This window comes from Solea senegalensis, linkage group LG10 (genome assembly GCF_019176455.1).
Source record: "Solea senegalensis isolate Sse05_10M linkage group LG10, IFAPA_SoseM_1, whole genome shotgun sequence".
NCBI classification, from domain to species: domain Eukaryota; kingdom Metazoa; phylum Chordata; class Actinopteri; order Pleuronectiformes; family Soleidae; genus Solea; species Solea senegalensis.
Genome location: NC_058030.1, coordinates 15183080 through 15210064, shown reverse-complemented (window position 1 = coordinate 15210064; position 26985 = coordinate 15183080). Strand labels below are relative to the sequence as shown.

General features: G+C 40.5%; 1 protein-coding gene across 4 annotated transcripts in view; it reads right to left on the bottom strand.

The window, feature by feature from the left end:
- Positions 1–26985, bottom strand: part of reln (reelin) — an 80795-nt gene that overhangs the window by 21294 nt on the left and 32516 nt on the right. For all 4 annotated transcript variants that reach the window (XM_044035783.1, XM_044035784.1, XM_044035785.1 and 1 more), the window contains exons 4-22: positions 19570–19640; positions 12899–12931; positions 12732–12810; positions 12516–12612; positions 11131–11182; positions 9830–9938; positions 9207–9447; positions 8901–9046; positions 6608–6759; positions 6305–6420; positions 5520–5728; positions 5168–5296; positions 4957–5066; positions 4136–4202; positions 3683–3916; positions 2662–2823; positions 1938–2174; positions 1456–1648; positions 614–726 (exon numbers count right to left, since the gene is read on the bottom strand). In XM_044035783.1, the coding sequence (XP_043891718.1) occupies positions 614–726; positions 1456–1648; positions 1938–2174; positions 2662–2823; positions 3683–3916; positions 4136–4202; positions 4957–5066; positions 5168–5296; positions 5520–5728; positions 6305–6420; positions 6608–6759; positions 8901–9046; positions 9207–9447; positions 9830–9938; positions 11131–11182; positions 12516–12612; positions 12732–12810; positions 12899–12931; positions 19570–19640 (2550 nt within the window). The remainder of the gene's footprint in view (positions 1–613; positions 727–1455; positions 1649–1937; positions 2175–2661; positions 2824–3682; positions 3917–4135; positions 4203–4956; positions 5067–5167; positions 5297–5519; positions 5729–6304; positions 6421–6607; positions 6760–8900; positions 9047–9206; positions 9448–9829; positions 9939–11130; positions 11183–12515; positions 12613–12731; positions 12811–12898; positions 12932–19569; positions 19641–26985) is intronic.

The window sequence follows — 26985 nt, the reverse complement described above, 5'->3', positions numbered from 1 at the left end:
CAAGTAAAATGTGAAATGAAATGCTTCGTTTTATAAGCCTAATAAAAAGTAATTTTACAAAACCCTACCAAAGTGAAAAGTGTAAGATAAACCATGTTACTCAGATAAGATCAGCTCAAACAGCCAGAATCAGTGCCACATTAAATAAAGAAGTGAAAACAGAGCTGGAGGAAACCTTCAGACCCACGTTTGGGGGGGACAATGTTTTTCTAGAAAATTATAGCAAAAACACTTAGCAGTAAGTAAGTGGTAAACCAAACAGAAAAAGTATGACAACATTTTCTCCCTGTCTCCCTGACAATGTTATGCCTCAGGAAATGGTTGTGACTGCAAAACCAAATTGAGTCTGACTGAGAGAGAGTGGAGATTAAAACCTCTCTTTTCATGAGTGTTAATAGTTGTGGCTACAATGTGTCTGATCTTTGCATAAATGTGTATAGATACATTATGAGTGTATCTGTGAATGTGCAATCACTGACAGTGTGGATGTTTTGCAGTATGTTCTTTTTAGTTTTATGCCACACCTGTGTTGCAATTTCCCATTTTAACACAAAACCAAGAACCTTTCTGAACCTTGTAGTCTTTGTCTATTGTACAGAGACGTATTACTTACCATGTTTTTTGTGGCAGAGACAGAGTGATGCGTCTCCAGTCTTTGAACTCAGACGGATGGTAGACACTTGGAGCTGTAAACTCAGAACAGCTTGGCATGCCAGGCAGACAGGCCTAGGTCAAGGAAATGAGGGGTTTCATTACGATACATGTTTCATCCTTTGCTAAATGTTGATTTCTGAATTTCTAAATACTATACTACTATTGTGGATTTTATTTTCTGACATAATCCTTCTAAAACAACACAATACAGTATATACACAATAAAACTTGATCAGCCTCATATGCATATAAGAATTACAGTATATCTGACTTTGAACAATGGAAGACATGCTAAGATTAACAGCACAGGACATCCAGTGACTTACATTCTGCACTTGCCTGATGACTGCATTTTCATGCACATGAGGGAAATAGAGAACATTTGCTGATGGAATGCTCATTATGCTCTATTCAATTTCAAAGGCAATAAAATCTTGACAGATACTTTGGTGCCTTATGAATATTTATGAGCCAGTTGTGATCACTCAGAGTCTTTGTTGAATCATGGGAAGATAATCTGCTTGCTGATTCAAGTAGTGTCATGTATTTGCTAATAGCAGAATTATAGAGAGTCAATTTGATAATTTCCCATCTGAAACAAGTACCACATTAAAGGGCTGTCATTATCTACACATTATTACCTAGGCTCTAATAGATAAATCAATATTCATGATCATGAATACATGATAACTTTCCTTCTCACTCTTCAGGATGACTTCTAAACAAAGGTGTGAGTGAGGCTGCTGAAACCAGATGTTAACAATCACTCAACATGGGGCGGATATCTTTCACACTCCTTACCTCTTTGACCAGGTGCCATGTGAGGCCATGATTAGTGGAGAACTCCAAGCGGACCTGTGTGTCGATGTGAGGCGAGGGTTCGCGGCCACAGCCCATGACCAGTGAGAACTGCAGACTGTATGAAGCGCCGATCTGCATTGACTGAGTTTCCACATAACGGATACTGGAGCCAGGGCTGGGCTCACCAGAGAAACTGGGGCACAACAGAAAGGGTATCACATGTGAGATGCTGTGGAACATTACTGCAAACATGTGCAGAATGATAATGACACTTTAGCATCTGTCAATTTTTTTCTGATGGCACAAGTTTGTCCACATGCTACTTTCAGTTGATTTCAATTACAGTGGCTACTGTGGCTTAAATAGACAAAGCAACTAATGAAACTTTTTTTTTTGTAATATTAAAATAATGTATTACTGCATGATTAAACCCAAATGACAAAATGACTCCATTGTTGCCCTAATCAGAGCAGTAGGTCTACCTGAGTGTCCAGTCGTGTTGGCAGTAGGGTTGGACATGGCCAAGATAGAAACCAAGACTCTGGGTAACGTCTAACACATTGCTGAAGTCCAGACTTATGGTGTTGAACAATACAGAGGTCATGCTGATTTCATCCAGGGCCCACACGTCCTGACCGCGGCCTGAATGGTATGGCTGCCACCAGCGAAACTGCACACCAAACTTCCGGGCACCAGCTGGGAGCTCAACTGACACGATCCTATTTGAGAATAATCAAGTATTACAACTGAATTTCATTGGCACGTGTGAATGTCTTATTGTCACATTATAAGTCTGTTGCAGATTTAGCACTACAGTATATTCTGTTCTATTTCACTTTCTTATAGACCTCTCTTCCTGTCCTGTATAATAGTGTTTTTATACAACATACAAGAACCTGGATTGCACCTTTCACCAGATATGTGTCTCAAGCTTGTCCCTAACTCATTGACCATCCTTGACCTTCCTTGAGGTGATGATGAGCTCTGAGACCTGGCCTGTGCAGCTGGAAGCGAGCCCACTTTGTCTTCATTACTCACATGGATAGCACTGCCTGACTCAGTGGGTCACACTGGCTTAAATATCCAGCACACCATTAACAAGGAAAATGTGTGTGTTAATGGACTAAAAGTGTCTCTCTCTATGGACTTATGAGCATACAGGCTGTGTGCCTGTGCATGTGCACACACACTAAGCACAGCGTATACCTTGGTTCATGGAAGCCTTGGTAAGCGTAGTGCTGCAACAGTGTCCAGGTAATGCCATTGTCTGAAGAGTAATGCAGCAGGACACCCTCTCCTGGTTGGTCTGGAGCAGGACATGAGCTCAGGATGCTACGACTGCCAAGCCGAAGAGTGAACTGCAGGTATCTGCAGAAAGACAAAGTGAGAAAAAGGAAAAAGAGTTGCAAAGAGAAGTAAAACGACAGTTGAGACATTGCGTAAAAAAGATTAAGATTGCGAGAAAGTGATCAACAAAAAGATGAAAGTGTAGATAAACAGTAGAGCAGAGTGAAGAGGTGAGAGATGAGATGATTAAATTAAGGAGGAGACAATTAGATAAGATGAGGAGGAGTGAAGAAAAGAATAAGACGGAGATAATTCACATCTGCCTCATGTTAACTGTATATAGTCAAAATGTACTATTTGTCTTGTCTATGTATGTATTCATCTGTGTTTTGTTCACATGATTGTCCATATTAGAACATTTACTTTACTTATTATAATTTCAATCATCAGTCTTCACTACCTGTCTCCCAACACTCTCTGTCCTTGCTGTGCTTCCCTCAGTGGGGAAATTTCCTCTTTAGGCAGCTGTTCACTCAGTCAACTAGGAAAATGATAGCATTAAATATGGCCATCAGGTGCACAATGAGAGCTGCAACGGACATAATCAATTTAACACAGATACCATAACTAAAGTCATCCCTCCCTCTATCTTTCTTTCTCCCCTTTTGTATCATTGCTTTCATCTCTCCTCTCATCTGTAGTCCTCCCTGCAATCGTAATACATCGACAGAGAGTTTGAGGGAAAGAGGGGATTGATGAAGCAGGAGAGAGTGACTGACTGAAACATCTGCAGAATCTTTTAGACATAAAACTCCTTATGAAGACAAGCCATGGTTGTCTGCTGACAGCACACATTTGCTTTGTGTGCTCCTTTCACTCTCTTAGGTGTCCATGTATATACCACACAAAATGATGTTGGGGTTCTTTTCCAGCACATTACCTTGCCTGGGAACTGTCTAATGGGGCAGTGACCAGGTGCCTCCTGCTGTCCCTGTTGAAGACCAGAGCCTTGCCACTGGCCAGCACCCCGCAGCCAAAGCTGACCTCTGCCCCACGAAGGGAAGAGAAACTGTGGTAGGAAGAGAGGCGTGGGCTGGAGAATCCCTCTGACAAGAAAGCTGGGAAGGTCTGAGAGGCAAGCTCACAGGCTGGACCACTGAAGCCTGGGTCACATCTGGGAGGTAGAAAGAGGAGTTGAGAGTTGAGAGGCATTACAAATAATAAAGCATGTAATAAAAAAAAAGTCGAGAGAGATAATGAAATTCCATTAATAAATCATAATCACAATACAATTTGATTAATTCTGAATGGTGATTGGTGCTGTGAGGCATTAGGCAGATAACGAGCAGGCCTGCTCTGGATTTATTTGGCTTAATAAAAAGCAGGTGCTTACTTGCAGCCTGTGCGGGAACAGTGTCCTCTCCCCGAGCAGAAACGAAGACAGGCTGGACCAATATACACTGATAATATACAGAACACAAATGAATTACATTTTACAGCAACAGATACATTTTCATGTTAAGCTGAGCAATAATACATTTTTGTGACCCTAAACACAGTGCAGCCTTATGAGACTAATCAGCAATACGTTTGTAAGAGACATTACATCAAAACAAGGGTAAGGGAGACAATGGTGCACCAATGTGGTGTAGCAACCATGTAGAGATACACAATTTATGTGCCCTTCACTGTCATTTTTAGATATATATATATTATCCCCTTCAATATTTAAATGAATCAGCTCTTACAGGTTGGTGCCTGTCTGAGGTTCTGAGGTTTCAAACTGGATACATTTCACACAGGATAACGAGTGAGCTGCGTGGCTCTCTTTGGGAAAAGACCTATGAACATTTCACTGCAAAAAATACAGTGAAATGATCTTATAACTCAGTTTTACCATCAGCACATCCTGTCACTTGACTGTTCCAAAGTAAAAGCATTTATGCGTATCATTGATGGATGAATGGCTTCATATTAAAGAGTCCTGGCATTTACTGTAGTTGGGCACAGAGGTTTTTTTTGTTTTAGTTTTTAATAGCATGTATTGTGATTTTCAAAGGCAAACTGTAAAATATAGCATAAGCTTCAGAGCGTCTAACGAGCAGGAGACACACACCCGGTGTGAATGACAGACACAACAGATCAGCAAAAACCTTGGTGCTTGGACAACACTAATAAACCTTGAACCATGTGACCTGTCTGTATCATCCTAACCATTGTCTATGGCCCACATGTTGCCCGTTCCCGTGCCAGACTGCTTCCAGCGAAACCGTGTTGTCTCTGTCAGGGCAGCATTGGGCAGAGGGATAGAAATTCTAGTCCATCTGAAGAGAAGCAAATGTTAATGCAGACTTACAGTACATCCTTTGTAATTGACAAGAGGACAAAGTCCCACACACATACAGATGTTCGTGTTCATTCCTACCCGCTGTAGTTGTCAGAAGAGTAAATGGTGCTGTGAGGTAGATGGGGTCCAGCACAGAGTTCTGGCAGACACTCGGTGTGTAGCAGAGACCATGAGCGACCGCGGTTGGTTGAGAACTCCAGACTCACGCTATTGAAAGTGAACATAGAACATTGTAATCTTGAAAAAATCAACAGCTGGATTGGACAGCTCCTTTTTTTAAACTGCACTGTGATTTGGTGTAACTTCAAATAAATCTAGGGTGTCTCACTTTGGGTGTAGGGTCTCCATTGTTGCAGCACTATACATTATTTATTTATTAATTTTTTTACAACAAACGCTCTGTCTACACAAGGTTCAGAGTGTGTCACACCTGTTGGCAGGCTGGTAGGAGCCACAGCCTAGGTTGATGGAGAATTGAGCAACGTGTGTCTGCGTGCCAGGAAGCACAGGTAGCAGCTGCATGAAATCCACAGCCCACACATGACGATTGGTTCCCCCGTGCGACCGCTGCTCTAGGCAGAACTGGGTGACTGGTGTCTGTAGCTCAGTGGGCAGTGCCACTGATACCACTGCAGGAGTCTGAAAGAGGAAAGAAATGTATGAATGAATAGATCAGAGGGGACAGAGGGCCGATGCTACTGTATCATTTTAATGAATTTGAATTTGTGATCAATGATCTGCTATTTATTTACTTTATTACTTACTTAAATAATAGTTAGTTGGTATTAATTATAGAGAAGAGTCATAATCACAGCTCCACAAAGTTCAAGATTTGGAACAATATTTAAATTACTGTCACACAAAACAAAGACAAGCACACATTCACGATAAGATTGACATTTTTGCTTGAAAAATTGTAACTGTTTATCAGAAAGGCTGCTAATACTATAACACTAGAAACAGATATTACAGAGTTCAAACATTTGCACTGTCAAAAGAAATTAAAAAGTTTTAATTCTGAATGATTTCAAGAAATCTGAGTGCATAGTAGAAATAAAATTGGCTTCAGTGTAAAACAGTGAAAACCCACTCACCATAACAGGCTCACACTGCTGTCACCATGAGATTTAAATAAATGAATACAGTGAAAGACCACTGAATACTGAGAAGGAATATTTTTGTGTGTGTGTACAGCGTATGTTGTGTATATCTTACCCTGTATGACGAGTATGAAAGGGTGTCGAGCACCACACGTTCCCTTCTGCCTTCAAACCTCCCAAATAAAATGACATCATTCTCATGGGACTCTCCTGGATCACAGCTGCCACCACCTAAAGACAAATACACTTTAGTATGTTTATGCAACGTAATACATGTGTGCACCAAATACTACTTTAAACAACCTTAAAGAGAAGGATCATAACAAGAACATAGTCTCACTACAAGTAGATCTAGTGTTACTCACTTTTGCTGAATGCAAATTAATGAAAAAGTATGAAAGATTGAGGATTTCAATACCCATGGTAAAGTAGAAGCGGAGGTTTCCAAAAGACGTGGTGTCGAGGTGAGGGGTGCACACCCTCCTGCGGCCCTCCTTCTCGAAAACGAGGGCTGACCCCGACTCAATCTCTCCACACTGGGTCCCATAAACAGCTCCCTCTATGTCCCAGCTGGATGAAAAATGCAGACAGGGAGGGTTAGTTTAGTAAGGAAAATAAGTGTCTCAAATAGTGTATATTTATTTTACAAATAGGGTGTTACCTAAATATACTGTATCATGGTGTCTATGGTGATCGCTCACATACTGTTTAACCACCTGGTTGCAGGCGAGCAGAGCTACTCTAACTTAAAACACCACATTTATTATTAAAAGTAATCCCCAGACCTAACTTTTAAGTTTAGCATTTACTTTTGTATTACTATTGTATTATTTCTTACACAATTTTAAATGACTTGTTTAATCATATTTTGTTAATTTTATAGCAGTGTTTTGCATTTAATTGTATTTTATTTTGTATGTGACTGTTAAGCACTTTGTATTGTGATTTAGCATGAAAGGTTATTTGTAAAATTTTTACCACTTTTATTTTTCATCATTGACAATAGGTTGAAAATGCCTTGTATTACAATTTTGGATTTTTAAATAATACTAGTATGTACAGTATAATGTAATGAAGTCCTGAATTATGATTTTGCAACAAGTATACTCTGAGCTGAGCAGGACCTACGGTACATGCATTCAAATTAATTTGTAACTTTTGTGAGTTTAGAGTAACATTTAATGATGCTGTGTCTGTGTAAGTCTTTCGTTTCAACAGCATTAACATTTCCAACAAACTATTTTTAGATAATTTTACAGTTTGTTAATGGTCTTAATGTAATTAAAAAACAAAATGATTTGAGTAACACAAGTCACTGTGGATATAGAGTACAATGTAGAGCTTAAAAATAGAAAAACAAGGAAATGGAGAGGCTTGCATATATTGCAATTTTAGCACTTAACCGTAACCACATTTTAACCCCAAGTGAGACGTTAGAAGACATTAACACACATTATTTGATATACACACTATTCCTGAGTTGCATCTTGCCGATGAACAAACACTCAATCCTAGGAATACTGATTATATATCACCTGGCAGAGGATTCACACATAAAGAACATACCCACCCACATTTACATACTTCTGCACAGTGGAGAGAGGCTCCTCATTAGCAATGACAGAAGTTAACTCAGTGTGTCAGCCCTCTCCTGTGTTCCTCTGCCCCTCCCTCACTACCTTTCTACCCCCTTTCCTTTCCCCCTTCTTCCTCTCTATTCTCTGTCATGCAGAGTACAGCCTGGTGTGCTTCTGTCATCGTGAGTGTTGGCTTAAATGACACTTAGGAGAGTGTGCCATCACCACACAACCTTTCCTGCTTACTTGAAACACGTGTCAGCTCGTGGCACCTGATGGGTGAGAGCAAGCATGCGGTGAAGCATGTTGGTATGCTGCAGGAAGGTGCGGGGGCACAGGGTGAATGTAGAAACACACTCTTGTTTGAGGTCCCTCTCATTAATGGAAAAATGTTGTGACAGACCTGGTGCATGAGGCCTGTTAATTACATTCATGGCAGATACACTATCTATCTATCTATCTATCATCTCTCTCTATTTTTTCTCTCCTTCTTGCTGAGCTTCTGATGGTGTGTCCTTGCTGTCCACTGTTATTGTGTGTTTGCTTCTATGTGTGTGTGTGTGCATTCTTAACAGATGCACTACTGTCTCTGTAGCACCAGCAGGCATTGCATTACCTTGTGTGAGTTTGACACAAACTTGTTTAGCGCTGTGTGTTGCATGCTTGACATGACAAGTGACGTGTGTCAAAGCCCATGGATAAACAAAAACTAAGAGAAAGAGCAGAGCAAAGATAGCATACTAAAAAAATCCTACATATCAACTTTCTTTACAGCCATATATAGTTGCCTATTATATTTTGATCTTTTAGCACCATAAAAGACAATTCCCCCAGGTCTGGCAACCAAATTTAGTTTTACTACATTAGTTTCATTGCTGTTGAACTCCAAACTCCCCCTGAGCTGAGACGGTGACACATTTTAAAAAGGCTTTAAAAACTATAAATCTGTATGGACTGGCATTTTAATAAAGTATTACTCGTGGTTATATGGAGGTTTAATTAGTCTGACCTTTTCCTGAAATTGTTTTGTTGTACTTTTATGGCACTGAATTTCAATGTACTCTTTGCAGTGCTTTAGAAACAATGTAAGTTAGTCACATTAATAAACTAAATGTGACCATTGGCTTGACTTACTTTGATGGTGGGCTTTCAAAGTCTTCCTCCCAGTAGCTCCTTCCTTCTTCCCTGTGCAGATCAATATCTCTGGTGGAGGCAAAGCTGTGGCCAACTCCATCACCACCATGGAAATACAAAGCATTGGCCTCAGACTGACAGGCATGCTGGTCAAAAAGAAAGCAGACCTTAACATATGCACTCAGTAACACTTCCACCAAGAAGTGGATTCATGCTTTCTTCATAGAAATGACTCGTAAATGTTTTCCTTTTGCTTTGAGTGGCTATCTACTGACAGGGCTGAAGCAAATCCACTTGTCAGAATACCTTAATTGTAGCTCCAGGGAAGAAGAGCCAGTTAGCAGTGTCCGGGGGATCCAAATTGTCCTCCATGAGGGACACTTTGTGAGCAGCATTGACCAGTAGCACGTTGTCTATGCCCCAGCAGGACTCGTAGCCTTCGGGGCCTTGAGGGGACTCTTGAGACCATTTAATATGAACACCATCAGTCCTAGACTGGTGTGGCAGGGGAATAAGGTGGATGACTGTGCTGCTGTTGATAGGGGCTCTAAAAGAGAGGGAAAACACACACTCCTTGTAAAATATGGCTGAAATTGATAAATATGGAGAGGCACTGTATCTACTCAAGGTGAAATGAAATGATGACAGAAAACCTGATTTTATTTGTTAATCTACATATTTGATTTCTTTATTGTCTAAATAAAAACACAACATGCACTGACAAGTTGGTAAATATTGTAGTTATAGGACTGTATCATTATGCTTCTGTCTGAGAGCTGATGCATGGATGGAAGGATGAAAAACACAGGACAGGAATGACAAATTGAGAGGGGGAGGTGTGAATGAGGGAAAAGGGAGAGGGTATGTATATACCAGATGGAATGACTGTGGGATAGATGAGCAAGGAGAAAGTGGAGGAAGAGAGAAACCTGATCTTCTCCAGTGTGATCCAGTCATCTGAGGTGTTAGCTTTACCACTTAAGCTGTATGACACAGTAATGCTGGGGTCTGAATAACTGAACCGGCAGGAGCCTGAGCCTGGAGAATATAAATATAAAAGAGGACAAACAGATATTATATGACTGTTATAGTTGTTGTTTTCATCAAGTGAATTTTTATCAGTGGGGAGATGATCCACTATGTACAGAGGTGATCCTAGACTCTGCGGGGCCTTGGCAAAGAAGCTAATCGGGGCTCTTCACCATCCCTCCCCACCCACAGCACCTGTACACCATAAGCCCTCGTAAAAATGCAATCATTTTGTTGACAGACAGACAGACAGACAGAGAGACAGACAGTCAGGCTCCACTTCCTCTTACATCTCTTCAGCAGGCTTCAATATCAGGTGAATCAGTACTGCCAATTGCAGGTCAGACAATGAACTGGCTTATGTTGATGTCTTGAATGAAGCCCACACTTCCACACTCATTTCACACCAGCAGGCTTCAATAATGGGGGGCTCATTACTGCCACTCGCAGGACAGTGTAGTCCATTGTTTCAATTTTGAAAGTCAGACTAGCAAATCCAACTGCATGCAGCTTTAACACACATACAGTGTGGTTTATGTTGACTAACTTTAATTTACTGGAGACGTTATCTAAACATAACCATAATACTAATACTGGCCTAACCTCATCCTAACCACACAACATGTATTCACCTTAAAATTGAATAATTTATGTAATGGGAACTTGCATTTGTCCCCATAATGTGACCGTGTGAACAAATTTAGGTCCCCATAACATGAGCAATACCTGGAGACAAACAAACACACACACACACACACAACAATAGTTCAACAAAAACTCCTATTAATGATCTGTAAGTGCAGCTAGACAGAGAGATGAGGAAAAAAGTCAGACTGAAAGACAGAAGGGTTAGAAGCTTGCTGAGAGCTGTTGACAGTGTAAGTACTCTTATTTCCACCCCGTCATGTTCCCATGAGAACTGGCAGATGCATGTTATGGACATGAAAAATACAATACCATTAAAAACTCAGCCATGGCCTTCTGTTTTTTTTTCAGTATTCTGTAAATCATTCATTATTGTGATAGAAAGGAGAGAGGCAGAAAAGAGAGACAGAAACGAAATATAGAAACATCCTGCGTACAAGTTGTTTCACTAACCTACAATGGGGCAAAACAAGGTTTAAATGTGTCTAATACAGACGTATGTTATCTGCTTTTGTGCAGTAATTGATTGAAGTGCTTTTGGAGATTTAATACTCACCCAGGGCAAACTGTAGGACTGAGGCTGTGCTGGCGTTGAGAGGGACAGTTGTCTAGAGAAGATAAACAAAGCACATAATTAGATGTGGCTTAACAATCACACTATCTAAATATCAGCTTATACATCATGGGAAAGAATGTCCAATGTGAGTTGATGCACTAAAGTAAAGTGGTGCTGAAAGCTGAAAATAATTGATTCACTGAAAGATGTAACCACATCAAACTGTGGTATTTTAATTTTTTTAGCCAATCGAAAGGCATTTCTGTATCAATGTAAAAGTGTCAGAACTTAAATGACTCCAGATGTGCAGCACATTTTCATCTGGTGTTAAGTTACACTTTATAATTTATAGAATGCTGTTGTCCTTAGTAACATTAATTATATTATTAACAGAATGAAAACTATTAATGGACAATGATAGTGTACAGGCTATCTTTTATAGGCATGGGCACCCACACGCACACATGTATATGTATTGTAAATATTATAAAACTATTGTGTCTAAGTGTTTGAAAGAGGGAGTGAGAGACAGGTTCCAGGGTGCTTGAATGTGTGTGTTCTGGTGTATTGGCAACTCTATATAAACGTTTCTGTGTTTCTGGATGTGCATGCTTGTTGCAGTTGATAGAAGAGCTGCCAGGCAGCAGCATCAAACATTTGGGAACAATGACACGCACAACAAATGCTTATCAGAGAAGTAAATAGTCTCACGAGGCACTAAACAGTCCACTGTTGCTGTCTGGCTTTCATCTCTTACAGCACCAACAACTTGGAATCAACTTCATAAAGACAGAAAGAGGGTATGAATCTTTTTTTTTATAAGCAGCTGTCAGGAGATGTATTTGAATGGATGATGTGTGTATGCATGTGTACCGCATTGTATGTCAGGCAGTATCCTGATACTTCTCAGCTGGAAGAGCTACAACTCACAAAAAGCTGTGATCTACAAGTTACTGACTCTAACAAACTGACACAAAGTCTGAAATGACTCAAGCTGGACAAAGTCACCATGCTTTTTGTTTGTACCATGAATAGGGCCACTTCAGTGTTTTTAGAATCACATACATTCAGCATTCAGATACAGTTGGACATGTTTATATGTGGCAAAACTTGTTTTACAAACTAGATGCTAATTCAAATGTTGCAAAGGAGAATCAGGGGGGTGTTTGTGGCACTTTTAAACACAAGATTCTACTGTGCATTCTACTGCATCCCAATCTCGCCTAGGGCACCAACATGCATAGGGCCAGCCCTGCTACTGTGGTTGTAGTGAGTTTATAATTTACTGTAGAGGTGGCTGCGGCTACTGTGTGGTCGGCTTGGATATATGGTCAATTGACTGCAAAATGTTATGTGGTTGCAGTGTGGTCAGGCATGGCAGTTACCAGTTCTCGCTCTCCAAACGGCTCACAGAAAGTCATCGCTCTGCCGTGCATCAGTACGCCACACTGCTCTCCCACCTCACAGTTACTGCACCCAGACCTAAGAGAAGAGAAGAGAAGAGAAGAGAAGAGAAGAGAAGAGAAGAGAAGATGTTATGACAAAAATAAAGTTGAAGAAGACTGCAATGACTCTCTCAGAATCTGAACCTTTTCACCTACCAGATGCTGGGTTCCAGCTCTCCTTGGAGGTTGGAGTCAAAGTCATCACGCAGCACAGCGTGTTTACCATGTAGCTCCGCTATGAACAAACACAAACCATATGCTAAGACTATTTTCATGTTATAAGTAATGTAAAAATAAGAGCATGTCATGAAATGTGGACTTACCCAGACTAGGTCTCAGTGGGGATTCTGTTGGTGCTAAAACAAGGAAAAGGAGAGTAAATATTGTGAGGTCTGTAATGGACTGGTATATTGGTATGTTATTTTTTGTGTAGCTGTGTAGTTTAATGTTAATATGTGAACAACAGGAAAAAGCACAAAGTGAAAAACTTAGTAACTGCAGGTATACTGTATGGTCCAATTCTTCAATCATCTCTGAGTGAAACAAACTTTCCCCGTGTCCTGGCCAGTCACGTCTGAAGTCTCCCTGCTGGCTGATGTTAATTCCTTTCACTAATGAAAGACCAGGCAGTCATGATTAACGGTTCAATGCCAATTAACCGCCATCATCCCCAGAGGTGCCTGTGTGCTGTAATCTGTGGCCACTGTCTAGCTAACACATTGAACCATCAATCTCTCCCAGGGGATATGCAGATCTGAGAAGTAGCTGGAGGTGAGTGACGGTTCAAGAGTATACAGATAAATTAATCAAACACGAAAAACGCAGACCTCACATTCCCTCAATTTTTTGAAACACTTTGCAAACTGCAGTCTGAGTAAGTACATGTGCCTGAAAGTGAAAATATATTTATTTACTGTTTTTTTGGACAAATCAAAGTTGCTTTACTCTATAGTAGACTAGAGCCAGAGAGCCCTCAACCTTCCAGTGGAAAGATGACTCGCTCTACCACTGAACCACAATCACCCTAAATGTAAAACAAAGTACATAATTTGCTAAACTTTTAAAGAAACTAACTGTCAGTTGGTAAATATAAGTGAAAGAAAAATGCAAGGCGTGACAAACTATTCGTCATATGACAGGAGACACAGATTAGACAGAGAGTTGCATCAGCTGATCCAGTGATATATCAGATTTATACACTGACAACATTAAACAAAATGTACAGATTGTGCACTGCGGTTTCATCTGAGTTTTTGTTCCCTATGTTATAGAATTTAAATTAAATCTCACTTTAAGATAAGTCACTGTTGAGTATAACAGTGACTTTGACCTCAGTGAACATGTGAACCGCTCCATCTGTTTGAGCCTCTTTGCTCTGTTCAGTGAGGTGCTTTAAGAAAACCTTTCTTCAGACTGTAGAGAAGGATAATGTGCCATAGATGAGCCTGCCCACCTGATAAGACACACCAAGATAAAACAGAGAGGACTTTGCCTGAAGTTTTATTTTAACTTAACATAAGACTTTTTCCAAAGCTTACAGCAGTTTCTAAATTACCTGTAAAAGACAGGCTTGCAAATGTGAAAGCACATATAAGCACCCTCATAAGCAACAGAATGTGATGCAAAGAAGGGATTACTTAAAAAGGTTTTCTACTACTGTAATGTTTTCTTAATGTCTGTACTTTAATCTTAAGCTCTCACTATTTATTAGTTGCCCTAATTTTTTTCCCCATGGATTGAAATGCCGGACTCCCAGAAATGGATTTACTAATCACAGGGTTGTAGTAAAGTTTCGTGCTGACTGCAGGAGTTAGAGTATTAGTAGTCTGTGTGACAGAACTGGGTGGTTCAGCTGTTGCTGTGCTGGTGGGCCTTGACGTTCAACTCTCTGGCTGTGGCTCAGGCTCAACTATGGAGCCCATTAAAACAGATCAAAGGACCTACGTCTTCCCTCGCCATCACTCTTCCTCCCTCAATAATTCTCCATTGATTCAAAACACATTTAGATAAACTATCAATTCTAGTTTGTGTAACTCTCTTGTGTTTATTGTGGTTTATTCCATATGCAGCTCCAATAAAAAAACAAACCCTCATTTGTATTCTCACTTTCAAGGCCCTATGTGGAGGTTATGCAACTAAAGTTTAAAACAGTGAGTGCATCCAAATTAAAAATATTAGATAGGCATTGTCCTATCTCCCATTCATCTCCAGAGGTTGCAAGGAGGTTTGAGGAACCAACTCTGCATGAACCGAAAGATGGATCTACGAAGAACTAAACTTATTTCCCTTTTGCCCAACATTAACATAAACAGAACTTGCAGGCTATAAATTAAATCTTGAATGATGAATACACTGCCATTGCCATTGTTATCGGTGGAAATGTTTCCTTAATCTCAGAGGACATATTCTTTAAAGGATCATATGTTCATCTCACAATATGTTAAAAACTTTTATAAAATTCCTGTGCTTAAACTTGATTCAACACCTTCTTTGACTGTCAAACAGTAATAAATGTTTGTTTGATGTATTATACTGTTTTCCCATCTTTCCTGAGTCTTTCTAGTGAGGCTATTTGGTTGGGGAGACGCCCAGAAGATTTTTTGGGGGTGGTGGATAATCCCTTCAAGCTTCCAAAAGACCTCATTTGCAGTTTTCTTGCTCTATGCCTCATCACACTCTACTGCTGTCCCACTTTCTTTCTCTCCCTGCTGCCCAGCCCTTCATCCACACCAGTTTTGCCTCTCTCAGTCTCTGCTAAACCCTCTGCACATCTGGAGCAGACAGTTGCACTCGTTTCACTTGGATTAATCCCCTCTCACTTTCTTAAAGACTTCAATTACTACACCCTCAATTAACAGCTCATCTCTGCTAAGGCCTGCATTTCCCTGGCCGCGGCTTATACGCAAAGCGAGACACACACTCACAGATAAATACACATTGACGGCTTTGTCATCCACAGATGACTCCACTCAATTTGTCTGACATGCACACACATAAACAGGATCACCGAAAAAAGAAAGGGATTCCCAAGAAACTACACCAAGACTTAAACCAGTTAGGTGCTGGTGAGCAGAGCTGGGGTGATGCGAGTGGGAACTAAAATAGCTTTGGCAGACAAATCAGCACAAAGAGTGCATGGCAAATATCATTTTAAATCTTCTCTCCATCTTCCAGCTCTAATCTCCACTCCCCTCCCCCCTCCACCCTGTAAACTATACCCACTCTTCTGATCTCCCTCTCTCGGCTCTTTTTCTCGTTTTCTTTTTGTCTGACTCACATCCTTCACGACGTGAACAGCGTTTGAAGTCGAGTTGCTCTCGTCCAACCGACGGCTGCAATTACTGACACACTAGGCTGCAGCAGGATGCTGTTGTTTTTCTTCTACAATGACTAAAAAGAGAAGGTCCTCCAAGGTTAGATTTCAGCCACTTCACTCCACTCAATGAACACCAGTTATCTTAAGTGGCATCTTAACAATAATTAAAGGTGAATGTAGAGGAAACAGGAAGAAAAGAATATTACTTTCAGATTTATGGTATAACTTTTCTGACTGTGTTAATAAGTGAAAGCAGACCTTTTGTTTCCCTCACAACAGGGAAAACAGGCTTGTTTAGAGCACATATTTGGCTGCATCTAAGACAAACATCCCCTTGCCTGGGGAAAAACACAGACATTTTCAATCCCTTGCGTGTTTAAGTTGATGAAGTGAGGCAACAAAAACATACATTACACAAAGAGAGTTGCGAGAAGGATCAAATTAATAGCACAAGGATAGGAATGAAGACTGGAATGAGAGACAAGAAAGTAAGAGAATAAATAACTGGGCTGAGGGAGACAATCACGATGAGATATAGACAACTGAGGTCTCAAGGTTTCTTGCTGGTGAGCGATGGGAGATGGCAGGCACGCTGGCATTTGGCCACAAAAACAGGCTGATGGACAGACTGGGTGGGTGGTGTGGAGGTGGTAGAGTGGAGGCCACCCGTCCCTTCTGTTGCACTGTGATCAGGCGTCCCTCAGGGTGCAGTGGCCTCGTTGAGTTATATGTCCCTTTAATAATCCATCTGAGGTGCAGCGCACTCAGCCAGGCCCATAAAGACCTGATTTATTTCCTCGCTGGAAATGAGTAGACTTGGCCATGCTGGGCAGAAAGCAGGGACTCCTGGCCACGCTGTCAGGAGATAGAGCTGATAGACGGCCTCCATCACCATTCAACACCCACAACCACCAACTGCACTCTTTAACACCGAGTCCCATACCTCTCTTCATTCGCCAACTAGGCTCCTCTCATGTGGGCTTGAATATTTTTATAGTTGTTTTTATACTCCTGCCTGTCTGCACTTATTCTTGCAATCATTTAAAGTATTTTCAGAAAGGTGTTGATAGGTGGAAAAAAACTACTCTCTTAGTTCTGTCTTCTTTTGACTTCCAAAGCTTGTTGTGAACTGGAGTAACGGGTTGTCGGTTAAAGTGAAAAGTTTTGAGCACAACAGATTCTTCCTTAAAAGAAAATGTTTGCTCAAAACCTCACTGGGAATACAATCTTTAAATGGAAGCTCTAAGGTGTACTGATCTGTGAGGAAATGTCATGAATGTCCTTTGTGTTTCTAGATGGTAAAATTGTATTGCAGATAGAATGGGGGGGATTGGATGAAGGAGTGAGTTGGCCCAACAGACAGGATCAGTGTTGGTGTATACTACACATGTACACACAAAACCAAACAGATCCAGCCTCTGTTTGTGTTAGCAGAAATTAAGGGACACCCGAAAAACATACACTTGTCACCAAAGCTTATGGGGAGACTTTCTGTAAATAAGAGTTTTCCAGAGTTGGAGATGTTTTTATCCTTTTTTTTCTTCTTACATTAATCTCCATATACATTAGAATTGAAGGGAGCCATCCATATTGTATCATCCCTGACTGCTTTCTTATTTGATCATCTTGCCACCTCTCTCTCCATTCTTTCCCATTCTCCTTTACTTCCTCATTCCCTCTCCTCCATGGGTGATAACCCTGGTGTACATAGCTTTCATTTAAGCTCAAGGCTTAAGCATATGATCTTCTGAAGTGGCTTGAGCTGGTTCTGTATATTTTATTCAACTCTGAATGCTAAGACCTTGACTGAGATTAACTTTACTCAGAGCAGCACACACTGTCTTTGTCTCTCTGCTGCTGAATTTTGGACCATAGCCTGTTTAATCTAGCTGGAAGGGAAATGTCTGCCATACTTGATGCTAAGTCTGACTATGCCAAGGTAATTAAGATGAAAAATATGATTAAGATTAGACATTTACTTTCTGTATTATCACACTTCTTTACACACTAATGCAGTGGTTGCACCACAGCAGAGTTGATTTAATGTCAAAGTAAAAAGCAAATGTCAATTTTCATTTTCTGTCAGGAGCCTTGCACACACAGTTTCATGCTTTTAAAAATCCCCACAGGTTTTTTTTTTTTTTTTTGAAGTTGCAGGTTTTGGTTTCTAAAGAGGAAGAGGAACTGATGAAGATGAGTTGCATCAGCACAGTAATGAAATATTATACAACCTCCAGAGACCAGAAACGATCAGACTCATTTCTGACTGTTCACTCATTCCTATCATCTCTCCTTGGTCTCCTTTTGCCGTCTGTGGCCTGCAGCAAGTTAATTTCTCACTTGTAATTCAGATTTATTGGCACATTTTGGCAACAGAAAAGAAGTGTTTTGTTACTGGCCATCAAAGGAGTTAGTCTATAACAAGGTCAGCTGTCCTCTTACATCTTGTTTATTGGTACACTTTTTATGTTAATGATGCTTAATTACCACAGCACTCAAATCATTTGCAACTTATGACCTTCAGGTTTCTTATTAACACAGTCGGTTCATTCTGCAATCTTTTCTCTTCATCCTTTTCGAGCCTATCCTCTCACCCGTCCTTCATCAATGAGACAATGAAACTGTCATTATGGACACCTGTAAATTACACCTCACCTTTATTCCCCTCAAAAAAGTTTTAACATGTCACGACTAGATTGTCTGCTTGTGTCCATTCACAGCCTTTGTACCCCAAGGCCTTGTATGGGCCATATCTTTGCTTTCCAATGTGTCCGCTGTGAGTAGATGTGTATTAGTGTGATACTACAGGGCCTTGGCAATAATGGACTAAGTGCCTGTTGTTGGCTGCAGATATGTCATGTGCAGAGGGAGATGACCCAGGCAGTGTGTCAGTGGTGGAGAAAGTATGAGCTCTCAGGCAAAGAGTCAGAGGAGAGAAAGCTTGTCACTAACTCTCTGTCACTTTTCTAGGCCTGACTGGGGCTCTTTTCCAAGTACAATGGAGCTATCACGTAGAGCACTCTGTCTGGCATGGAAGCGTCTCCAAATACGCTCCTAATAAAGAGTCAACCGAGGTGACCCACTGTGATTAAGCATGTTTTAACACTGACATTTTTTGGGGTAAAACAAGTACATAAGTACTAGCGAGTGTACTCTACTTTAAGCATTTAAGTATAATTTGCTCCACAAAATTGAGTTCTTAAGTGAACTCCACGGCTTCCCTGTAAACAAGCAATTATACACACTCAGCATGCAGAGTGGGACTGCGCTGTCTGTCGATAGCTACTTATGACTGTCACAGAAAGTGTATGTATGAAGTGTCGACCATACAGCATAAATCTCCGACAGTGAGAGGAGAGAGGGGAAGCTGTGTTGAGCATAAGCTGAAACTAAGCTGGCAGTATAGGACATCCAAATATCTCTGGCTCTGGCTGCATCATTAGTGCGAAAAATGGGCAAAGAAAAAAGTGCTGCAATGCACTTCCATGAAGAAGAAGCATAAAAAAACATATTTGTTCATTTGTTGTATGGAGAGTGCTAAAAAAGAGGTAAGAAGTGTCAGGTTAGTATATGTGTTGGTGCTCTTGGGTGCTTGAACAGATTCATATACAAATGTTCCTGTAAGTGCAGCATATTTTCATGTCTGCAAGGTTTATGTTTGTCGTCCACGCCACTCACCTCCTTGCTCACAGAGCTGCTGGGCCAGAGCATCCTTGAAAATGATCTGTCCTCGGTGTGTGGCTGTGGCACTGGGTGAAAGAAAGAAAAGACAAAGAGACGCAGAGTTTTAACACCAACAGCACAACCATGAAAGTTAACAAGTCTGTCTTTAATGTATGAACATTAATCCAACACAGATGGCATAATATCCCACTAAACCAAAATGTGCTCAGGCATCCCACATAAAAGGGGACATTTCCCAAGTTCATAATACTATGACTTTGAGTAACAAAAACAAACAAAAAAGAAAAGGCTATTTAATCTAGTTTCTCTGAGGTTATGTGGGATATCGTTTACATGTGGGTTTGAATTTTCTTATTATTACATAATTCCCTTTAGCTTAGAGGATAATTGCCATTTTATGACCAGGATGCTGACAGATATTTCTTCATTCTTGTTGCTCGATTAATGAAATAGCATTTTTGTGCTTGCACGCTAATACAAATATTCGAATAAAATCAATTTCCTGTACCACTGCATTCATGCATTAACTGTAGGTTGCAAGCTGTGTATGTATGGAATGTAATATCAATTCCTTCCAGTGGCCGTGAAATGCATTATTCATTTGAAAATGGAGAGATCTTCAAAAATCTAAGAGGGTGAAATGGCTGAGTGAGTGCAGTGGGATCTTTTACACTGATACTGAGACATGATCGAGAACAACAGGCGGGAATCTATGCACTGAAGCAGCTGCATGAGTACAGAAATGTCATCTGTTTCTATAATGGTAAGAATGCTGTCAACAGTAATATTACTGCTTCTATAACAATTCGTAAAATAATACTATTAAAGAAATCATACATATTAAAAAAAACATCCATGAAAAACAAAAAGGATAAAGTCATAGAATAAAGAGTAAAAATAAAAAAACTGTAACTCAATCATAGGGAAGAGATTGAGGAAGAAAGAACAAAGATTACTCAGCCTGGAAAGCAATCCAATTTGAAATGAGTTATTGAAAAAAAGCATGTGAACTTTTAGAGCCCTTACTTCATTCAAAGTAGTGGCGGCAACAGAATGGTCTATGTAGTAATGGCCCTATGATGGAGGAAAAAAAGCACCACTACACATTTAGTTGGCTAATAAAAGCTATACTGCACAAATCATATATAGTATAATTTGTGTTTTCTCAACAGTTGGGATTTAGGTCAAAAACATAAAGAGGATGAATATCATTGCCGTGATTGGTTTCCTCATGGACTGCAGCATTACTATCCATCAAGGAGAGAAGAGCAGTTGGGCTCTTGTCACATCTGTCTGGCACTTACACATCATTTTAATGTTGTAATTTGGCTTTGGAATTAATTATGAGCATCATCTGTGGCACACAGAGCAAATCTGAGCAACCTAACATCGACAACACACACTGACACTGACTTTGTGTTCCACCCACATACAGGGAGTGAGCCCCTTCGAGGTCCACTTGTGGAAAAACAGGTCTGTCAATTTGGCCTCTGCCATATAATGGCACACTTGTGTTCCTTACAGTGTTGTCTCACTGTTCAGGGTATTCCCAGGATTCACAGACATTACTCAACATTTGGAGAAAATAGCAAGGCTTCATGGGATGTACAGAACACAGTTGCTACAGGAGTCATTGCGCCTCACATCCACACCCTCTCCTTCTCCTACTCCGTCATTTCTCCTTCCTTTGCTGGCATCCCATGTGGGTTTTTCTTTGCACCTTCCAAATTCTGCCGTACTCTTGCCCACCATGCAGACTCAGGCCTTTTATGGGTGCCAAAGCAATTACACATTCATCTCAGCTCATGAATAATGAACAAAAACCTCATCAATTAGTAAAGAGCATCAGTGCATGTGCAAAGCTGGGGAAAAACATACATAATTACACTCATAATTCAGAATCAGATGAAAACTAATTTGAGTTTGGTATTTATGAATAAAAGATGGGACATAAAGAACAGCAGGAGGTGAGTAACAAGGCTCTTAAATATTCACTAAACACTTATCTTAGGTTCAGTAAACAGATTCAGGACAGGAGGCTCCATCAGGTAGCCAATTCAACCTCACACACATATCATTCACACGTTTAACCCCCACACATCCGTGTGACAACATCCCTCTTCCTTCCTGCAAACATGACCTGACATTCGTGAGAACATGCTGCACTCACATTGTCATTTGCCTTGTGTAAAAACAACAAAAGGAACTACATTTGTGGATGTATGTTGTTTCTATTACAGTGGTGAGACAGGGAAATATAATCCACAAAGTTATGCAGCAGATTTAAGACTAATGATTTATTTATTTTTGGGTAATGTTTCTGGCGTATAAGTGAGAAACACTTGCTTTGAATTGCTTGGGGTGAAGCTGGTTCGCTGTGTGGTTTAATCTAAAACAATGCATCATGTTTTTTTTTTGTTTTTTTTAATAATATATATCAGTGATAATGATAGTAGATAAAATCTTACATTTACTATATATATATATTTAATCATACATTTTAATAATATAATAATATATTTTATTTTTATTTTATTTATATTTATATTTAAGGCTGTTGTCTGAGTACCTGGTGTGACTACATGTGACTTATTAACATGTATAACATTAAAACAGTAGCCAGGAGTGGGCAACTAGTCTGAGCTGGAGAGTGTGTGTGATCAGTGCAGCGTCTGTACTGCTGACACACTCCAGTGGCTCCTCAGCATGTGTCTCTCATTATCATTCTCTCTCCCCCCCCTGCACAGATAACAGAGCTGATACACACTTAACATTTATTGAACATCGAAATGTTAATTTGACTTTCTTCAGGGGGAAAAAGCAATTAAGGCCCTAAATACGTTGGTGTTTTCCCCCTCATTTCCTCCTTCTGATTCAAAGAAGCAAGGGATGAATAGGAGTTATGGGATGGGGAGGGGAGGGTTGGTGGTTTAGGGACTTTGGGATCAGGTCGGTGGAAATAGAGTGGAGCGTTTTATGGCCCTGTCCTCAAAGTCCAAAATCTCCTGTCAAACTGCACGACATGTGAGCAGACAGTGATCCAGTCCACGCACACACACAAACACACACAAACACACACACACACACACACACACACACACACACCACAAACACTCAATCACTCCTAGCCAAATATGAGCTTTAACCTATATGCAGATGGACAGGCTGTCACTCAAAGTGTTCCCAAAAGGGCCTGGAGTGGGTAATTACCAAGCATGTCTTCCATGTTAGATTACATGTTGCTGTGGGCCATAAGTATCCCCCAGGAACCAGCTTGACAGCTGCCTGCCAACCGCACACACACACACACACACACACACACATTAACTCTAACTAATTTACCATGAAGTATACACATAAATGTAGTTAAATATATCTTAAAGACAAGAACATGCACAGTAGAGTGACCACGCAGACAAACTTTTGTAAATTATTTAATCTGAGTGTAGAGGACACACACATTTACTCGCTCGTCTTCCCTCGTTAGATAACACTCACATCCCCTTCACCTCGAATCCCAATTAAAAGCTCATTTTCTGTCCCAGCTCACTGGGCCTGTTGGTGATCGTGATTAATATGAGAAGTTTCAGTTACGTGCAGTTCCAGTCGCCGGCTCTGATTTTGTACATTTGGACCAAGCCCTTAAAATAATACACCCTAATTGGTTGATTTATCTTGTGCGTGGAGGACCATCTGCGGTTATGGCATCGCAATCAGGGACAACAAGTAAAAGAAGAACAGAAAGACGGGGAAATAAGACGAGAATGATAGAAGATAACTGATCGGGAGCTCATATGAAACAGAGAACCAGATTTTCTTGATTGATGCCTATAGTCTTGATGTTTTAACACCCATCATCAAGACCTGAGACAGTGTGACTGGCTTTGTGAAATCACATTACTTCCTCCCGTTCTTTCTGCCGCTAAATTAATTAATTGTAAAAGGCTCTTGGAGAGCATGTAAATTTAATGAAGCTCCACAGAGGAGGGATTTGGGAGTTGTTTGGCAAATTACCTGCTTGTTAGCACCGGGTCACAGAGAGTTACAGCTCCAAACACAGCCAGAAGAAGCACAGTTACTACTCAAAATGCAGCCAGGAGGAGAGCAATTGACCACAAGTACTGTTACCGAGTAATTAATAAAGGGGTTCGGTAAATGAGGAGTGAGGTCGATAGAGGGAAAACAATACTGAATTTCAAAATTGATATTTGAGAAAATCTGTGACTTTAAGCCTTAGCCTTTACTCCTCACTCTCTTAGCATGGGTCAGATTGGGACAAGAGGGAAAACGAGAATAATCCCCTGTATTTAACCTGGACTAAACAGCAGAGAGATCAGTCCCTGCAACAAGTCATGTCTGTTATTTATCTTGTCAGTGACAATGGAGCACATTTACTGGAAGGTACAGCATGAAATGTCAAGCAATCATTCCACACAAAATACATGTGGTGCAGACCCCCTGTCCCCCGAGCTCCGCTCCTTTTACTTTTCAATCTCCACATTCTGTTTCATCTAGAATTGATAGGGAGGTCACCGCCTTGGCAGGTGGGACGTCAACATCCTAAAGAGATTGCAATTTTGGTGTCACACAGATGTGATGCAGACAATTAATGGCAGTATTGATCAGAGTATTGACTGATGTGCCCCATGCATGTATGTGTGCCTCTGTGTACACAGGTGTGTGTATAAAATTACAGGAGTCACGGACCGTCCTGTGGGAAATAAAACACCATTATGGATGCAGAGACCTTAAACGGTAAATAGCAATAGGACCCCCATGTGTTGAGATGCAAGGCTTTCCCTTAAAAGGTGGTGGTTTACTGTTAAATTCCAAAATGTGACACATTTTTCAAGTTAGGAAAGGCTTAATATGTGGGTATGAGAGATACAAAACTTGTGGTCTTTGGTGTGATACATGAAAATTGGAATTATATGGCTGGACTGTGTAAGATTTGCAGCACTGGTCAGATTGTGGAGGAAAAAAAGTCCATGGAATTTATGTGCTCTGTCATCTTCACATTACTCCTCCATATTTCTCATCTACAATGCCAAAAATGAAATTACCTTGAACCAATCATTCATGTTCCCTGCTCCAACATCTACAGTGAATCAGTCACACCGCCACAGGCCAGTGTGGGGTTTTAATGATGAGAGGAGCTCATTAACCACTGATTTTATGTTTAAACAGACTCAAAGATTGGCTTTGAAAAATAGGAAATCAATGCAGAAAACTAATACCAGGAGAAATTGGGAGCAGGGTAAGATAGGTCACCTGTCAGTCTGATGTCTGAACTCTGACCTTTGACTCATGACTAATGCAAGAATGTGCCCATCATTCTGTCTTATGAAATGTACGGATCAATTAAAAATTTAAATAATCACTTAAGAGGAGCAAAGAGAGCAGACAACATGTTTCATAAAACACTTGATCTGATTGGATGTGTGTGTATATTTACTGGATATGTTGCAGTAAAGTGACAGAGAAATTTTTATTAAGGGCTCAGAGACTCTACAAAAGCAGCTAAAACACATTGTTTCCATATGTAGCAGTGGACTGTAGCTAACCACATGTATTAAACAATACAGTAGAGGCTGTTTCTCAGACTTTACCTCACACAGATCTGCCTCCCCCAAACAGATGGTAGTATCAACAACATAACACTGGGGAACATTTACTGCCCCCCCGTCCCCATTTCTGCTACCAATTTCTCCAACAAGTGGCTTTAGACATGCATAAAAGCTGTAAGTGAAGCAGAATGAAGGAACAGACACACTGATGCATGTTTGCATTCACCACAAGAAGCCACTAACCATTCTCACCTCCACCAAGTGCAGCAAAGCATTCAATACACAGACAAACATGGTCATGTATGTGCAAGCAGAATAAAAAGTGGGGCACAGCTGTGTGTGATGTGATCATTAAAGCATGAGTTATTTTGTATTTTATGTGTCAAACATATTTATTTAATTACAATTCATTGTTAAGTCTATCCATTCTCATGAAATGTTTGACTAAGACCAATGTCATAGCTTAAAATTATGTTTTCTAACAAACCAATAGAGAGATATATTTCATTTAAAACAGAGAGGCAGGTTTTTATTTTTATTTTTACTTAATAAAAGACAGACTTATATAAAGAATGTTGCAGATTAATTTTCTGTTGATCAACTCGTATGATGGGTTTTCTCATGGATGCATGTGTGTCCTCCATACTCCTCCATCCCTCTCTCTCCTCCTCCAATTCAAGGCCTCTCGCTCTTTTTAGATGGCAATTTACAGCCACCCCGAAAATGAGTTCTTCTGGATCTTCAAGTCACTGCACTCCGTCATATTTATCATACTCCTGCTGGTGATCTATTACCAGGAACACTCACACAACATTGCCCATAAAACTGCTCATATTAATGCAGTGGCGGTCCAGCTTCAACCCTATGAAGGACACCGAATGTCTGTGGCTTTAAATTAAACACTCATGGACACCACTTGTGCAAAATGGGCCTTGAATCAATCAGGGCAGGGCAAAGGTAGGACATGGCATTATATCCATTTTCATACTGTCAAGATGAATTTATTTTCATGCACGGAACAACTGTTGTTGACACTGGTTGACTTTTAAAACTGCAATATGAGTTAATCCATATCAAACCAACATCCAGAAACAAAACATGACAGACAACTTTACTTTTCTGATCAGCTGACACACTCAAGAATAACAACAGTCACAGTTTAGCCGTAGAAATGTTGATGTGGCCCCTGAGGTGGCTTTGGAATACAAGAGACATAACTGTTGAATTCCTTCACTGAGCCCTCTCTCTGGGCTCCAGAGATGAGGATGTACTGGTGGAGATGTAAGCTGTGAACTATAACAGGGTGCAGGAAGTGTGTGTGTGCGAGCGAGCGAGTGAGAGAGAGAGAGAGAGAGAGCGGCAGTCCTCATCCAGCTGGAGCGTGACTGTCTGACTTTGATAAGGTCGGCCATAGGGGCCCCTATTGTCACATAGTTCTGGCTCCATGCCTGTCCCGCTGTCATCAGCATTGGCACACACTGCTGCTCCATAGTTCCATAGTTAACACACACACACACACACACACACACACACACACACACACACACATGCACATGCACACACAAATACAGAAGAAACACACAGTCATTGTAAGTGGACACACAGTCAACAGTGATTGTGTTTGCTGGCAGACAAAAAAGCCAGTAAATCTGTTTGGCTTCGTGGATCTCGTTTAAATGGCATCTCCACTCCAGTAAATTCCCCAGCTAAATCCTCTTTTGTCATGTCTGTACATAAAAGTCTCCGCCTGATAGTGTATCAAGCTCCTCCAGGAATGCATTGAGGGAGTTTTACAAACACTGCCAATTGTTTAATTTAGTTGTGACTTTTTTTTTTTTTATGA